This window comes from Chroicocephalus ridibundus, chromosome 17, assembly GCF_963924245.1.
Source record: "Chroicocephalus ridibundus chromosome 17, bChrRid1.1, whole genome shotgun sequence".
Taxonomy (NCBI): domain Eukaryota; kingdom Metazoa; phylum Chordata; class Aves; order Charadriiformes; family Laridae; genus Chroicocephalus; species Chroicocephalus ridibundus.
Window position 1 is genome coordinate 9,303,090 of NC_086300.1, and position 17,568 is coordinate 9,320,657.

General features: G+C 42.3%; 1 protein-coding gene across 1 annotated transcript; it reads left to right on the plus strand.

Annotated features, from left to right (window-relative positions):
• Positions 1-910: 910 nt before the first annotated feature.
• Positions 911-15,134, plus strand: LOC134524776 (histo-blood group ABO system transferase 1-like). Its single transcript, XM_063354935.1, has 5 exons — positions 911-975; positions 1,687-1,755; positions 6,450-6,488; positions 13,393-13,527; positions 14,459-15,134. The coding sequence occupies exons 1-5, from the start codon at positions 911-913 to the stop codon at positions 15,132-15,134; spliced, it is 984 nt and encodes a 327-aa protein (XP_063211005.1).
• Positions 15,135-17,568: the final 2,434 nt, after the last annotated feature.

Below are 17,568 nucleotides of genomic sequence, written 5' to 3' on the forward strand. Positions count from 1 at the left end.
TGTTGTTTCCCCATTACTCAGGAGGCAGCACTCCCACAGAAAGTAAAGAACTTGGGTGGAGGCCTGTCATTTGGCCCTGAGCCCAGCTGCTGACACATGGTTGACATATGGGAAGGATTTGCTGAGCTGATACTGGTTCAGCAGATGTGTGAGGAGAGACCAAGCAGAAGTGGAAGAGAGCAGAAGCTGCTGAAGTGAAGGGACTGAAAGCACCATAGGTGAGTAGTATGGGTGGGGGGAGTAGGTTGGGGCTAGGGCATGGTGGCTAATGATGGTGGTTACAGGTGGAAGGGGTGCTGAAGAGCAGGGGAAGGTAATATGGACAAACAAAGAATGCTATGAAGAGTCTTTTCATAAGGCTGACACAATGGAAGATTTGGCTGAACCACAATTTTGAACAGCCACATAGTGGATAGAGAAGAGAAGATGACCTAGAGAAATGGATTGGAACCGTTAACTTAGAAAAGAAGAGAACTGCACAGGTAAGAGACAGTAGAAAACCCAAGGAATTCAGGTCAGAAAGGAGAGCTAGACAGGAAGAAAAGATGAATGAGAGACTGGAGCAGAGACGACAAACAGCAGAGTAGGCACTGGCCAGGAAAAGAAGAAAACCTGATCCAGAGAAAATCTGAACTGAGAATTCTGTACATTAATAAAACTGTACACTGTACTACCATGTTAAAATGAGCTCAGTCTGTGGAATATCCGTTGTAAGCATGTAGTACCTATTATAAATACCTAGATGTAAAACCTTCCCTCTAGAAAGAATGATTTTTCTCTGTATTGTGTCCAGACCTGCTGCCCAAAACAGGAGGCTTATTCAACATTTAATAACTACAGTATCTTCTGTGTGGGTTTTTCACTTTACTGTCATTCCAGGGTTCACAATCTTTTTTGCAACACCAACAACATGGCAATCACAAAATTACATGGACTGGCTATTCTAGTGACAGCAGGAATCACTGGAGCAATTTGGTGGGTGTTTAACCTTTGATAATGATTCTCAACTAGTATGTATTTTTCTTGCCCAGCTTGGGTGTTGTTTCTTCTAGCAATACTTAGGCAGGTACGATGTAAGCGTTTATACAAAGATAAATTCCTGAGACCTTTTTATATTCAAAAGATGAAAATAAACAAGTGTGGACATTTTCATCTCTTCTGTGAAACTGGCCTATGTGTATTCCTGTGAGCACAAGTGTTTATTTTCATGTTTACATACCACTGGACTCCAGACCAAGAGAAGGATCCTGGCATAAAGCTAGTACTCTGTGGAGTAGATTTAGCTGTATTTATCCTGTGTAATGGTTAGCCTGGTCTCCTTTGGTTTGCATGTCCCTATAGTAGCCTGCTACAGTGATGCTTTGACAGTATGTGCTCAGTGCCCTGGGGCCTGGCTTGAGATCAAGTGGGAATATTTGGGAATGCAGAGTTTGCTGGAATAATATTTGGCCTCATAAAATGTAAATTAAATCACCCGCAGATCTTCAGAGTGAATAGATCTGCAGGTAACACCAGGCTAGACAGCTCTCTTGAAATAACTGGGCTTTGCGCACCCCCATCACCAGTTTGGTCCCACAAATATGTGTTCTGTTAGACTTGTTTTACAGTTTCAGTCATAAAGAGGGTGGAGGAGGGTTTGATTTATTGTTTTTATCATTGACTCATTGCTTTCTTATTCTGTCCAAGGTACCATCACCCGTTCTCCCCAGACAGTAACCAGGAACCCACAACCTCCTCTGAAGAGGGTATATCACTGTAAGGGACTGAGTTTCATTCTGCCTGCCTTTCAAGATGCCGCATGTGTGTCATTCTAGGCCACTAGGATAATACTCATCTGTTAAGACTAATTCTTAAGCAGAAGAGACATGCCGTAGAAGTGCTTATCTCCATTTCGGGATAAATCATCCTGCAGTGACCAGCTAAGATGCAGACATTTCTACTGTGAATGTCTTGAGCTGCATGAACAGACTCAGATTCCAGAGATTTAACATAGGGACTCTGAAGAGGGAAATACAAATTGATTGATCCAGCTCCTCTAAAATCATGTAATAAAAAGACAGTATAATCCCACCTGGTTTAGACACCTAAAAGTTGTCTGTATATTTCTAAGAAAGTCATCTAGGTGTCCTCTGTAATCATTAGAAAGAAGTGGGCCCTGACAAAGTCTATTAATCCCATACTTAGGGATCTAAAGGTAGTTAGCCTGTGTCATGTTCTTATGCAAATAACACTCTGGACAACTAATTATATTTCTAGATCTGGGGCTGCTGTTATAAGATAATGCAAATACAAAGAGAGGACCACTAGGACCTTTTATTTTGCTATAAGCCAGAAGTAAATCCTTTGAAATTAGTACAGCTGCATTTTGAATTATTTAAACTCTGTGTGTGTGTGTGCACGTGTGCACACGCATGTGCATGGATGTGTTAGGAGTAACTTGAATTAAAGGAAGTACACAATTAAAATAGGTATATTATTTTATTATTATTATATTATATTACATTACATTACATTACATTATATTATATTATGTTATAAACCTATTATAGGGAAAAAACCTACTCTTATTTGGTCAGATGTGTGTCTTCAATGACCTTAATTCCAAACCATTGCCTTGAAATGTGAAACATGGGATGTACACCACTATATAAGCAGGACCTGCCTTATGTCTGTGACATTCTTTTCATTCATCTGAAGTTCGTTTCTGTGTTTTGTTTTTAGTATGACCAACATGAATCAGAGCTCGTGCCAGCTTTCACGGTAAGGGCCTCTTACCTCTGCTCTCCCACAGCTCTGACCTATGAATATGGATATCTTGCTAAACATCATCCCTCTTCATCAGTTTTGATTAACACATAGTGCCAAAGCTGGGCCTTCTGTCCTATAGAACAGCTAGCTTGTTGAATAATTTAATTCCTGAGTTTTATTCTTAATGACAATTGCTGATTGTCCACCAGGAGAATATGTTGAATCCTGGGCTGTGCTTTAATGGGAGGCAAAAACGTGGGTTCAATATAGGGGAAAAGTTCCCTGCATTAACTCCTTTAGAAAATGTAGTGCAGACCACATTAGGATTATATGTATTCATTTTTTCAGCGTTTCTTTAAAGATATTCAGAATACCTATACATGTTATTGCTGGAAGAGGGCAAGATTCATCCACAAGGAGCGAATGCAACTGACACGCTTTGTGTGAAACAATGAAGATAACACTCATATGGTCTGTGACACAGATCCCATTCTTTTTATGAATTTTGAACCTGAATAATCTCAAAAGTCAAAATTATGTCTTGGTAATAAGCCAACTATGTCAGACGCAGTAGAGACACAGGTTACATGCCATACACACTAGGCACACTTGATAAAGCAAAGAGGGATAAGAACATAGCAGATACGTGCGAGGAAGTGGTGTATAGTTGCTAGTGCCATTGATCCTCAAATAAGAGCGGGCACGATGATACCAGAATTCTCAGTCCATCAGTGCTGGGTGTTCCCCTTTTAGACATGGGAGGTACCTCTCTCCCATAGTGGTTCTACTCTTCGTGGAAGCAGATCTGGCTCCTGTGGTATCATCAGAAAAACAGGTTTGGTTTATTGTCCTGATGTACATTGCTAAAATGAAACCCAGGTTTACCCAATGGTACACTTAGACAGCCCTAATTACATGATTCGTCATATTCACTCTCCCATTTCTTGACTCTCCTGTTTGCCAGCCATGTACTTCCATTTCTCCACCCCAGTCCCCTTCCAAATAAACAAATCACCTCTAGGTACTTTTTATCCAGTGCTCACAGTTCTGCTACATCCAGACCTAAATTTTGTATTTCTGATATTGTTATCTGACCTTGGACTTATGTAGTGTTACTGGTAGGGTTACCTAGGAGTTGTTGGCCTTTCAAGAATCTGGTCCCTAAAAAGTCTCCAACACACTGTCAATCTTGGTCATTTCTCACAAAATTCCCCCTTAACCAGCTATGAAATCCAGCCATCCTGCACAGCACTATCTGCAGGTTCTGTCAGATTCCCACACTCTTATTTGCAATATCCAGCAATTTCTTATGTCTTGTACAGTAGCTTTCTATATCTTGGTCAGTTAGATTAACCTCAGGGTAAGGTATAGCCAGCAGCCTAGTCATTTGCCTGGAGCCTTGCCAACATGGGTCACTCTACACATTTGGACAATTCTTCCTGGAGTGTCTTAAGCAGAAAGATGTGGCCATTGACATTAATTCTGCCCTGAGATTATCACAGTTGAAAGATCAGAATATTCTTTTAAAGAAAATGCAAAGCAAGGAGAAGAAACCCTTTCACAGAATTCACAGAATAATTCGGTTTGAAAGGGACGACAAGTTCATCTAGTCCAAGCCCCTGCTCAAAGCAGGGTCAGCTAGAGCAGGTTGCTCAGGGACTTGATTAGTCAAGTCTTAAAAACCTCCAAAGATGGTGCTTCCACAAGCTCTTTGGGCAGCCCATTCCAGTATTTGATCACTCTCATCACTTAAAGTTAATTTAAAATTCTTCATACATAATTGGAATTTTGCAAGTTCCAACTTATGTCTATTCCCTCTCATCCTTTTGCTGTGCACATCAGAGAAGAGCCTTGCTCCATCTTCTTTGTATCGTGCTCCCATTGGGTAGTTCTAGACAGCAACAAGATCTCCCCTTAGCCTTTCCAGCTTAAACCTGAACAGGCCTCGTTATGTCAGCCTCTCTTCCTGTTTCATGTCTCCAGCCCCCACCAGCTTGGTGGCCTCTGCTGGACTCACATCTGTATGTCAATCTCTTTCTTGCCCTAGGGAGTCCCAGACGGGACATGTACTGCAGATGTATCTCCCAAAGTGTCTGTCCCGTTTGGTAATGGCTACACTCTTATTAATACGGGCCATGATGCAGTTACTTTTCTTTGATATAAGTACACACTGCTGACTTGTCCACCAGGACACCGCCACAGTCAGTCAGCCCCCGGTTTGTCCTGCTGCATAGGGTTACTCTGGACCAGGTTGCACTTGCCTTTGCTGAACTTCATGTTGTTCCTGTCAGCCTTTCCAAGTCCTCTGAATGGCAACCTTGCCCTTTGGCATATTGACTCACTCCCTCTAATGTGGTGTTGTACACAAACTCGCTGAGAAGTAGCAGATTCTGAATATGGAAGCAAGAAAGAGTTTAATCTAGCAGTTTACCATAATGAAACACTTCCATATTTTTAAACAAAAAATGCTTTATTTCTTTTAACTGAGCTGTATTTCATCAGCTTCTTTTATTGCCTTATGAATTATGCATTTCTAATCCTCATTGCTTTTTTGGCTTAGACATCCCCTCTTCATCACCTCTCTCATAATACACGGAGTCATGTTACTGTCTGGCAATGCTGCTCTAAATGCATTCACAATGTCACACACTATTCTTTAAGGAGTCTAGCATGTGTGATTGAAGGAGAAATAAACTTTAACACCAACAAAACATGACACCAAAATATGACAGAGAGAATGTATTATTCTTGTAACTGTTTTGGAATTAAAAAGTATCCAATATAAGACAGTATTTTCACCACCTCCGCCCCCAAAAAAAGTTAATATGGCTAGACATATCTTTCTGTGTATGTGTATATGTGATTCTTTTTATACCTCTCTCTTAGCTTGCTTAAACTATTACTTTTAGTGTTCCCACTTTATAGAACCTGGTTTTCCTACTGGAAAATCTAGGAATCAGGACTGGTGTGTTCCCATTTTGTGACCCATTTACAGGAACCTGCATAAACAATGAGAATGGACAGCAGTGCCATCTTCTCTAGAGGGCAGGCATGCAGCCATGCACCCATGAGCAACCTACAAACTGTATTGAAGATTGGACCAGACACTTACCATGTAGAATTAAAATCAAATTTCCTGAAGATGCCCTACAGGAACAGATTCGCTGAAATAATGTCAGCAAGTTTGCCAATGACACAAAGCTGTGTGGCACGGTCGACACACTAGAGGGAAGGGATGCCATCCAGAGGGACCTGGACAGGCTTGAGAGGTGGGCCTGTGTGAACCTCTTGAAGTTCAGCCAGGCCAAGTGCAAGGTCCTGCACCTGGGTCATGGCAACCCCAGGCACAAATGCAGGTTGGGCGGAGAATGGCTTGAGAGCAGCCCTGAGGAGAAGGACTTGGGGGTGTTGGATGAGAAGCTCACAATTCTGTGTTAAAATAGATTATTTTGCATTCAAGCCTAGTTAGACCAGCTGAGTTGTATGTCTGAGGAACATTACTTAAATGTGGTTAACATTATGTGGAGGTGAAGTAAATATCATAGCCAGCTAACTGACTAGATACCCATTGACACTGGATCAAGGAAGTACTCCTGAAAGACAAAAGGATCTCTTGTGGGCCTCCTAGCATGAAAAAGGAAAATATGAAACTGCTGTGCTGTAAGGTATTTATTTGTCTTTTATTTCTCTCTCATTTACAGACAAGCAGACTTAAATGAAACATCTGCAATGCTTCCACGGTAAGGATATATCCTCTGGCTTCATTAATGTGATATTACATTTTTTTCATGACTCTGTTTCTGGCCCATACAAGTCAGGACAGCTGAGAACAAGGCTGAATGAATAGGAAAGCGTGCCTTTTTAGGGAAGGTACTCTTCCAGAAACCGTTATGTCTTTCATCTGTTTCCTTTCAGAAAGGAAACTGGGAAATTATGATGAATGTTGAAACGTTTTCGGATTACTTAGAGCTCAATTCATTTTTTCCCTCCCTTGTCACCACCCATCTCAGAAGCTAAAAAAGAAGAGTCCTTGGTTGATGCTATTTTAAATGGTAACAGTCAGAATTACAGATGATTTGTAATTGTCTATGAAAGGGACACGTTAGGTCAGTGGGATGAATTATTTTCTGGAATTGCCTAGAATAGAGCCATTGGCTCTAGAAAAACAGTAGAAGAGAAACGGAGATATTGGAGAGAGTTCAACAAGGGGCCAGAAGGATGATGAAGGGACTGGAGCATCTCTCCTATGAAGTAAGGCTCAGAGAGTTGGGGTTGTTCAACTTGAAGAAGAGAAGGCTTGGGGGGTAACTTATCAATATATATATAAATACCTGAGGGGAGGGTGCAAAGACAGAGCCAAGCCCTTTTCAGTCATGCCCAGTGCCAGGACAAGAGGCAATAGGCAGAAACTGAAACACAGGAGGTTCCCTCTGCACAACAGGAAACATTTTTTAGTGTGAGGGTGACTGAGCACTGGAACAAGTTAGCCAGGGAAGTTGTGGAGTCTCTCTTTGGAGAGATTCACAAGCTGTCTGGACATGCTCCTGGGCATCTGGCTGTAGGTGTCCCTGCTTGAGCATGGGGTTGGACCAGATAACCTCCAAAGTTCTCTTCTAACCTCAACCATTCTGTGATTCTCTGAAGAATTATAGATGACAAATTCATATTTAGATGACTGAACTCTGGTACTTATTTAACTTAATTTCAGATGTATAAATTTAAATATATATATGCTCCACATTAACGTTTCTTTAATTATTTTTTCCTCTCAGATTCTAAGTTTCACTACTACAAACCTAAAAGGAGGGAGTTCATTTTTTCTCTTGGGAGTTTCTGAGAAATTTTGTTCTTTGTTTTGTTCTTTGTTCCGTTCTTGGCCTTCTTTAGTCATATTCAGGAAGACCCTCCTCAGGTGAAATCTTCACCTGACTAACTACTGATAGTGTTTTTTGACATTACACACAAACTCATACACACCTAGACCCACAATTTACCACTATTAACACAGACTGTTTTGAAGCTATTCAGATGCAATCTGATCTCAAATTATCCTTTACCATGGTCTCAAATTATCCTTTTGCATGTAGTCATCTACAGGCCCTCTGGAATGCATGGATTGTTTCCAAATAGTGGCTTTGTAAATTATAGAATCATAGAATCATAGAATTTGAACTCAGTTGCTACACTGAATTCTGAGAAAAGGAAAGAGAGAAGTACCTGGTAACTAGTAGGACTGCGAAAGTCACGTTTCATTTATCTATGCTGAACTTAGTTTACAGAGCTCCTGTTTCCATTAGTAACCAGCTATCCCAGAATCCGGGCTGCCAGCCAGCCCAAGTCCCATGGGGCTGGTGAGAATAATTCTCCTTGAAATATCAGAAGTGAAATAAGGCCTGGACTGAAAACAAAAGGATCAGAGTTGTCCTCTTGTCTTCTCACCTCTTCTGTGAGCCAGTGTCAGCCAGAACTTGGATTTCTGTAGGTGTTATACAAAGTCCCAGCTGTTACCAATGTTCATCAAACGAGGTGAAGATGGCTGAACCGAATGCAGTATTAAAATTTTTTAGATTAACTTGAATCTCCAGATTTCTGGAAGAAAATCTATCAAAAGAGATCAACGTCCTCGGGAAAAAGGAACCAAATCAAAAGAATAGTTACCTTGGGTGACTTGGTCAAAATCAACTGCTTACAGTGGACTACTAAGCAGGCTAAGATGATGGGTTATGAAGAGGAGAATGGATTGTAGCTGGATGTGGACTACCTGTGCTGAGTCAGACTGAGGAGCCAAAAGAGCCACATGAAAAGAGCTGCCATGGGCAGCCAGTTTCTCCAGGAAGATGCTGTGGGAAACAGTATCAAAGGCCTTGCTAAAGTCCAGATAAACAACATCCATAGCCTTTCCCTCATCCATCAAGCAGGTCACTTTGTCATAGAAGGAGATCAGGTTAGTCACGCAGGGCCTGCCTTTCATGAACCCGTGCTGACTGGGCCTGATCGCCTGGTTTTCCTTCATGTGCCGCATAATGGCACTCAGGATGATCTGTTCCACGACCTTCCCAGGCACCAAGGTCAGGCCTGTTGTTCCCCAAATCATCCTTCCAGCCCTTCTTGTGGATGGGCATCACATTTGCTAGATGCCAGTCAACTGGAACCTCCCCGGTTTGCCAGGACTGATGGTAAATGATGGAAAGTGGCTCGGTACCCTCGGATGGATCCCACCTGGCCCCATAGACTTGTGTACGTCCAGGTGTTGGAGCAGGTCCCTCACCACCTCCCTCTGGATTACAGGGGCTTCATTCTGCTCCCCCCCAATATGCTACCTCAGGGGTCTGCGTACTCAGGGAAAAACTGACTCTCCTACTAAAGACTGAGGCAAAGAAGGCTTTAAGTGCCTCAGCCTTCTCCTCATCCTTTGTCCCTATGTTACCGCCTTCATCCAATAATAAAGGGTGAAGATTCTCCTGAGTCCTCCTTTTGTTACTAATATATTTATAGAAACTTTTTATTGTTCTTAACATCCAAAGCCAGGTTAATTTCTTGTTGGGCTTTGGCCTTTCTAGTTTTCTGCCTACATAGCCCTACAGCATCTTTGTAGCCTTGCTGAGTGGCCTGGCCCTTTTTCCAAAGGCCATAAACTCTCCTGTTTTCCCTGAGTTGTATCCATATTTCTTAAATTAATTCAGAAACACATCCCTGTAACTGGAAGGTTTCAGGTTATACATGATTCAGTATATTAAAACACAAACCTAAGAACATCCTGCAAGTGATTAGTCTGAGGGATTTCTCCCTTGTCCTCTTCCGCCATCTTATGGCCGATGTGAAGAATAGCTTCTTCACTTGAAATAAAATATATAGCAGCTGCCCTTTTCCAAAGTTTACAGAGAACTGCCATGGCTTCTTTAGCGTAAAACATAGGGCTATGTAATTATTATTCTTGTTAAAGCAAGATGAATCTCATCATCTTTAAGACGCAAGGATTTCTCCTTCTCAGTCTATGGGTAAACTGAACACAAATTTGAAAGATGCACAGAATAAAGGCACACCAAGATTGACCCAGACAGAGCAAAGAGTAGTGTTCTTTACATAAGCAAGAGTCATGTAAACAACTCAGAGTGCCTGATCCTATTGCTCTTTCCTGCTTATCGAAGCTATAGTTCACAAGTGGACAAACACCCCAACCCATTCTGTCGTTTCACAGGGATGAACATGCCTGTGATCTCCTCGAAGCCCAGACCAGACGGCACCTCTGTTGATATCCAATGCCCAGACCTTGGGCCTCACTTATCCAGTCTCCAGCTCTGACCTCAAGTCTTTCCAGATTCTGGTCTCCTACTCACAGGCTAGATTAATTTGACATTTGCTGACATATCCATCTGCATGCACAGACTAGAAAGCAAGGTCACATGGAAAATAAATAAACATACAGTCCAAAAAGAAGATGGAACAGACTGCCATAATCAGACTCAGGGCTTAGCCAAACTAGCTGAGTGACCAACATCCTGTTTATACAAGTCTGGACCCTGTTGTCCACCAACTTCTCTCCATTTTCACACATTTGTTCTCCCCAGTCTATTTCTATTTCTCCCTTTCTCTGCTTTGGCTCTTCCACGAAATATAAATATTGCATATTCCCACAATGTGCCTCAGCCCGTCATTCACTGACTTAAGAGTTCCTTCCCTGTTATTGTTTTAATAATCTACTGCTCATTAAAGTTTGTGTGTCAAATTTTTAACTGATTACGTCCTTAGTTTCTTGTCTTTGCTTTTGATGCTGAATAGTCATTAACCAGATATCCTCTCAAATCAGAAGTCTTTACACTCCACATGTCCTTACGATCCCTGCTATTCTTGTTATTACTATTATTGTATTATAGTGATAATGAATGGCCATGTACATTATTCCAAGGTCATATGTATTTCTTTCTTTTCTACAGCATATTATATCCTGAGCCGCTTCTGACAAAACCAAGGTAAGCTTGATTTTTGTAAATCTGTAAGCACTGAAAAGAAAAAGAAGATGTATCAAGGATGGTTCTTCTCAGATAACTTCAGAGATTTGTCGTATAGATACTTTTTAGGTTATGTGATAAAAGATTCATCTCCACACAACACAAAGGAGCACAGAGGGACAGTGGGAGGCAGGGAACCCCAGGAGCCTAATAAGCGAAACAATCACAGTGTAAAGGTGCCTACCAAGGCTTTAAGGGGAGAGCAATTGGTCCAGGGATAAAATCTATTAAGGTGAGTCAAAGGGAGCGGCTCTCTAGAGCAATTTTCGGACTGAGAGAAGTTACTGCCTACAAGGGCATGGGATGGCAGGGAAAAGCATTCTGGGATTACGCAAGACGGATTATGGGATGTTGAGAGGAGGAAGCACAAGTGGAGAAAGGGAGGGATCAAGGTGGTTTGGGGAGGAATGAGCATGGGAAAATAAAGGGATAAGGTTATATAATGGGGTGGTTGCATATAAAAGCATGCTGGTCAGTATGCCTTTGTGACAATGCCCTGTACCTGGTCAGCACAGTCTGCTCTGTCTTCTCACTAAGCTCTATTTCTACCTGTCTTCCTAGGTAAGAGGTTCTTCTGTGTGCATGTATTTGTATGGAGGCTAAATATCAGCGATTGTAGTCAGACCATGGATTGGGGACCTGTGTGTCTGGGGTGCCTACAGTTGGAGAGACCAGAACAAGTGAAAATTTAAGTGCTAGTGAATATAGTTGGACCACAGGTCATAGGGGCTTGTGGATCTGTGGTCCCAAACTAGAATGAGTGAGGATGTAAGTGCTAGCAACTGGACAGGGGACCACAGGTCATGGAGGCCCACATGTTTGTGATGCCAGCAACTGGAGAGACTGGAGTGCACGCATATTTTGTGGGTACATATGTCAGGGTGTAATAGCTAGCGAATGCCAAGCTGTACTTGCTGGCAAGTAGATAAATGATTTGGGAGGTAGGCATCAAAGTAGCCATAAGCCTGCTTTGGATACTGGAGAGATCAGATGGTCTGAGATTTGGCTATTGGAGGGACCAAGAGGTCCAAGCCAACTCCTGGAGAGACTGTAAGGTCTGGGCGTTGCCTGTGAGACCCACCTGCATGTGTGTATGTGTATGAGCGAGCCGGAGATGAGAACATCCATAGGACAGCTACTGAGTTGACTGAATGTCTAAGGCCAGTTAATAGAGGGATCCACCATGAATGTTTGTGTATGTGTGAGCATGGGGGGTCAATACTGCATATGTGTCAGTGCTAGTGAGCACACGGGCTTGCGAGGTAACTGGGAGGCTGGGAGTCCAGGGACATAAATTCTGGATAAATTCTGCAAGGCCAGCTGCTGGAGGGATCCTTGTTGCACATATGTACATATATATCTGTGTGTAATATATGTGCGTATATATATTTTTTACTAAAGGGCTTTCATCCTCAGTAGTTGAAAAGGGGGACAGGATACACTCTTTGTGTTGTTTGTGTTTGCGTAAGTGTTGTTTTCTGTCTGTATACAACATACACATATATGTCTGTGTGGCCAGACGTATCTATGTGTACATTGTATGTCTGTGCCTGTGTGCATGTTTACTGGGAATATATTCTCATCCTCACTGCTGGTTGGGCCAGGGGACACTGAGTTTCAGCAGCCTTGCCTCTACTGGGCTACCAGATTCAGCAATTCCCCTAACAATATCTACCTTCAACTAATGATGCTAGATTTCCCCTTTATACTCAGTAAGTATAAACAGATAATTCTTAGGTGTAGTTCATACAAATATTTAAAATAGTTTTGAGGAATTTGTGGCATAAACATATTCTATATGCTTATATTATGAGAAGGTTGATTATACTATAGAAGTGCTTGTTTCTCTTCACTTACAATAATGGATCCCTGACAACTTGTCTATGCATCTACAATATAGACACCTACATTTGGACAGAAAAATGCCTTGAGAACCGTATTGGTTCAATTTTATAAAATCTAAATAATCATACAGAAAAATTTAATCAGTGTATGGGCTAAGGGGCTCAATAGTCAGTGGCACCCCCAAAAGGTGATCCAAACAGTCTCAGCAGCAAATTACATTCTGCCAATTTTGTTTTTCTCTGTACTTTCAAATTAACTCAGGGCTCAAGCCCATACTTGTGTCTAAAGCCCCTGATTGCGTGTGTTGTTTACATGGTTGCTTGCTCTCTGAGTATATGTTGGACTGAGCCAGTACACTCTCTGGATGTTAAAACTGGATGAAAGAATTAAATACTGTGTGGACACAAATGGTTCTGATCGCATGGCTCTGTGAAGCTGAGATAGTAGTCAGGTATGGCTGTATACAGTCAGGTGTGGCTCTAACTTTCCTATCACCAAAGGCTGAATTGGGAGCACAGGTACTAAACTTACTCCAGTTCTTTTGCAGTTAGATACTTTATAGAGAAGCAAATATTTTAGAGACATCTAACTTATTTAAGGTGTCTACTGCAGGATAAGATGCCTCATGCCTCGGATTTCATTGACAGTACTTTCTTGACCCCTAGTGATTTCAAAGGGAGTCTGAGATGGTTAACTCAAAGGTGGACATCTGTGCTGAAGAAGTTTGTGTTTTTCCTCATGAATTCGATAGGTCCTCTAAAGACTACCTTCATTCTCAAACTCCTTGCAGGAGGCGGGATGTACTGGTGTTGACACCCTGGTTGGCTCCAATTGTCTGGGAAGGCACATTCAATAGAGACATCCTGAATGCCCAATATATGCAGAAGAACCTCGTCACTGGAGTGGCCACTTTTGCTGTTAAAAAGTATTGGTTTGTCATTTATTTCTTGTCAACTGCTTAAACCTCTCTCTTCCAGCTATGCTGAAATACTGCTGGTGGAGCAGGATTGAGAAAGGTTCCAAAGACAGAATATGAGCAGCTTTAGACTGGGAGAAATGTGACATGTGAGCGTCAACTTCCCAAATAAGGCAACTGGCTGTGAAAAAGTGGGAGACATTGCCTTTCAAAGGGCAAAAAGTATCCTTGGAAATATAACTAGCATTTTGATCCCTTGAGAAAAAAAATTCCAGCTCCTGCTATGTTTCTAACAACAAGTTTTGCCTCTAACCTGGGGTAAAAAATACAAAAATTCTGCAAAGTTGAGACTTTAAATGGGCTCCTATTAGATTTTAGAGTGAAAATATTAGCTCCAGTAAAATTATTAACCATGCCATTTTAGCTTGTAAGTTCTAGGGGAGGTTGTCTTCGAGTTTCTGAATTAGTAAAGAACTGTACTCCCTCTACCTCCACTAAGCATCCCAGGTTTAAATAGAGACTTCAGGCACCTCGAGGCAATCAAAATTATTTAATTGATAATTTCGATCCTCTCTAGAACAGTAAGTCAAAAAGTTAAACTGCAGAAAGAGTGTCAGGGAGACAGGCAGCATGTAAGAGTGAAGGGTGAGGAGAAGTATTTATACGATGCAGTTATATTAGGGAGCAGCACGGCTTAGAAGGTATGTGTTCTCTATAGCGAGCATGAAAGACCAATGGAGTAGAGAATAGTGAAAACTGAGAAACGGTATAATGTGCAGCAGTATGGGGAAGGGTTGAAGGGGTAGCAGCTACATTAAATGAAGAGCACTAATATTAGAAGGGAACAATGGATAGAAAAGGAGAAACAAATGAACTTGAAAAGCCACCATTTTCAGCAGAAGGAACCCCTCTCCATTCTCTTCCATTCCTTGTCTCTCAGATATGTCCAGTTCATACAAGGGTTCATGAGCTCTGCCAACAAGTACTTCCTTGCTGGGCACCAGGTGAACTTCTACTTGTTCACAGACAATCCTGACCACATCTCTCACCTTCAGATGGCCCCCGAGAATCACCTCTTTGTCATCCCTGTCCAGAATCACTCACACTGGCAGGATATCTCCATGAGCCGTATGGATATCATCAGGAGATATATCCACAGCCAATTCCAGTATGAGGTCGACTATCTCTACTACATAGACATTGATGTCCAGCTATTTGAACACATTGGTGTGGAGATCATTGATGCACTGGTGGCAACCATCAGCCCCTGGCAGTACACCACACGTCGTGACAGCAAACCGTATGAGACACGCACTGAGTCACAAGCTGCTATCCCTAAAGGAGAAGGGGACTTCTATTATACAGCAAGCTTTTATGGGGGAAGTGTAGCCGAGGTCTACAAACTGACTAGAGCCTGTTTTAAAGGGGTCATGGAGGACAGAGAAAATGGCATTGAGGCTAGGTGGCATGATGAGAGCCACCTCAACAGGTATCTCCTGTATCACAAGCCCACGCGCCTGCTCTCCCCAGAGTACTACTGGGATGAAGAACTAAGACGGCCCCGCATCATCCAAGTGAAGAGGATGTGCTCCATTCGCAAGGACAGCAATAATTAAGCTTCTAAAACAAAGAAAGAAAGAAAGAAAACAGATCATCAGTGTCAAGACAGTAAAACAGATGTGGAGGTTATAAAGTCATTAATTTACCTGTGTGTGTCTTTCTGCATTTCTGATGCAAATAGGAAAGGCCAAATTATGATGTTTATTGAGATTTTTTTCTCTATTAACATAATTTTTATTGCAGAGTACAGGCGATAAGAAAGCAATGCGATAAGTATGCCTATTTGTCTTTTCACTCATCTTGCTTTGTAGTTGTGATACTATTGTCTTCAGTGCTCATGACTCCTGGGAGTCCAGGATCAATCTCCATGTGGGCCATGCTGTCCCATCATGTAGTCTTACCTCTAGATTTTATAATCATTTAAAGTCATTAGTTCAAGCACTTCTTCCTTTTCTTCTTCCTTATCCTCTAATATATTCAGCATTATTAGACAAGCCTTTGCTTGAGTTATATCTTTTCTAGCCTCTCACAGACTTAATTTGCCATAACACTGAGTCAACCGTACCCACTCACACACCACCAACAAAGTTAATAATCCCAACAAAACATATTTCAATGCTCTCTTAATTGGCTAATCTTAGAAGGTCTAGATGTATAGAGATGCCAAGAAAAAAAATCCTAATACACAAGTGCTAGTGCAATTAACAGGTCTCTTATGGACCTTAGAGACACGTACCCCTCATAATCATAGAATCACAGAATGGTTTAGGTTGGAAGGCACCTTAAAAATCACCCAGTTCCAACCTCCCTGCCACGGCCAGGGGCAATTCCCACTACACCAGGTTGCTCAAAGTCCCATCCAACCTGGTCTCGAACACCACCAGGGATGGGGCATCCACAAATTCTCTGGGCAACCTCTTCCACTGTCTCACCACCCTCACAGTAACGAAGTTCTTCCTAGTAGCTAATCTAAATCTACCCTCTTTCAGTTTAAAACTGTTACTCCTCGTCCTGTCGCTACACTCCCTGATAAAGAGTCCCTCACCACCTTTCCTGTAGGCTCCCTTTAAGTACTGAAAGTCTGCAATAAGCTCTCCCCAAAGCCTTCTCTTCTCCAGGCTGAACAACCCCAGCTCTCTCAGCCTGTCTTCGTGGTCCTTCCTTGGACTCGCTCCAGCAGGTCCATGTCCTTCTTATGTTGGGGGCTCCAGAGCTGGAGGCAGCACTCCAGGTGGGGTCTCACCAGAGCAGTGTAGAGGGGCAGAATCCCCTCCCTCAACCTGCTGGCCATGTTTCTTTTGATGCAGCCCAGGATACGGTTGGCCTTCTGGGCTGCGAGCGCACATTGTCAGCTCATGTCCGGCTTTTCATCCACCAGTACCCACAAGCATTTCTCATCAGGGCTGCTCTCAATCTATTCTCCATCCAGCCTGGGTTGGTACTGGGGGCTGCCCTGACCCAGGTGCAGGACCTTGCACTTGGCCTTGTTGAACCTCATGAGGTACACATGGACTGCCCGCTTCTCCAGCTGTCCCTCTGGGTGGCATTCTGTCCCTCAGGTGTGTCAACTGCACCACTCAGCTTGGTGTCATCTGCAAACTTGCTGAGGGTGCACTCGATCCCACTGTCTATGTCATGGATGAAGATATTAGACAGCAGCGGTCCCAGTACTGACCCCTACAGGACACCACTTGTCACCAATCTCTATTTGGACATTGAGCCATTCATAATAAAATTATAATTAAAAATATGTTCATTGGAAGCCAGATAATTTGCTCTAAAAAACACACAAAACCTCTAGCTAGTCATAAATATAAGATCATTAAGTATTTTTGCTGTTGCAGCTGGGACAACTCTGATCCAAAAGCTAGTTGCAGGTACAGCCAGCTTCTTAAATTACTTCACACAGAAAACTAAAAGTGAATAAAAATAAGTTCAGATCCAGGCAATACCTGACAAATTCTGAGGTGTAATACATATTATTCTTATATGCTTGGGGCCTGTTACTGCCACTGGCAGCTCCAAATTGGCTGGGCTGCAATAGCAGGGGTTAGTCGTTTTGTTGAGTGTCTCCACCCAAGGCAATCCGTAAAGATCCTGTGAAGCCTGAGTGACATTAATGTGTGAGCAAACTGAAGCACTGTGCGTATCTAAGTTAAGATGGGTGGGCCAGGACTGCACAAACACAGATGCACAAGGGGAAGCCAGTGTGTTAATATGTATCTTGAATTTTCTGCACCTTTCAGGGCTCAGTCTTTTCACTTGAGGATTAATTCCCAACCCTGACAGAGGATGAGCACAGGGCTATTAAGATAAGAAGAAACTGGAGCAATGTGTTACAACGTATCCATTAGTTTGGCACTGTGGTTAAATTTCCCAATTAAAACCTAGTATGGAACATCATGACTGAAATAGATCAGGGCAAAGCCTGAACATTAAGGCCAGATTATGGTAGTGAATTAATTTATTCTAGGCAGGTTAGACTTGAAG

Excerpts from the sequence above, each read along its gene's own strand:
- LOC134524776 (XM_063354935.1), top strand. The coding sequence starts at position 911 with ATGGCAATCACAAAATTACATGGACTGGCTATTCTAGTGACAGCAGGA. Across the intron at positions 6,489-13,392 it reads ACATCTGCAATGCTTCCACG|GAGGCGGGATGTACTGGTGT; the intron begins GTAAGGATATAT and ends AACTCCTTGCAG. Across the intron at positions 13,528-14,458 it reads GCCACTTTTGCTGTTAAAAA|ATATGTCCAGTTCATACAAG; the intron begins GTATTGGTTTGT and ends CTTGTCTCTCAG.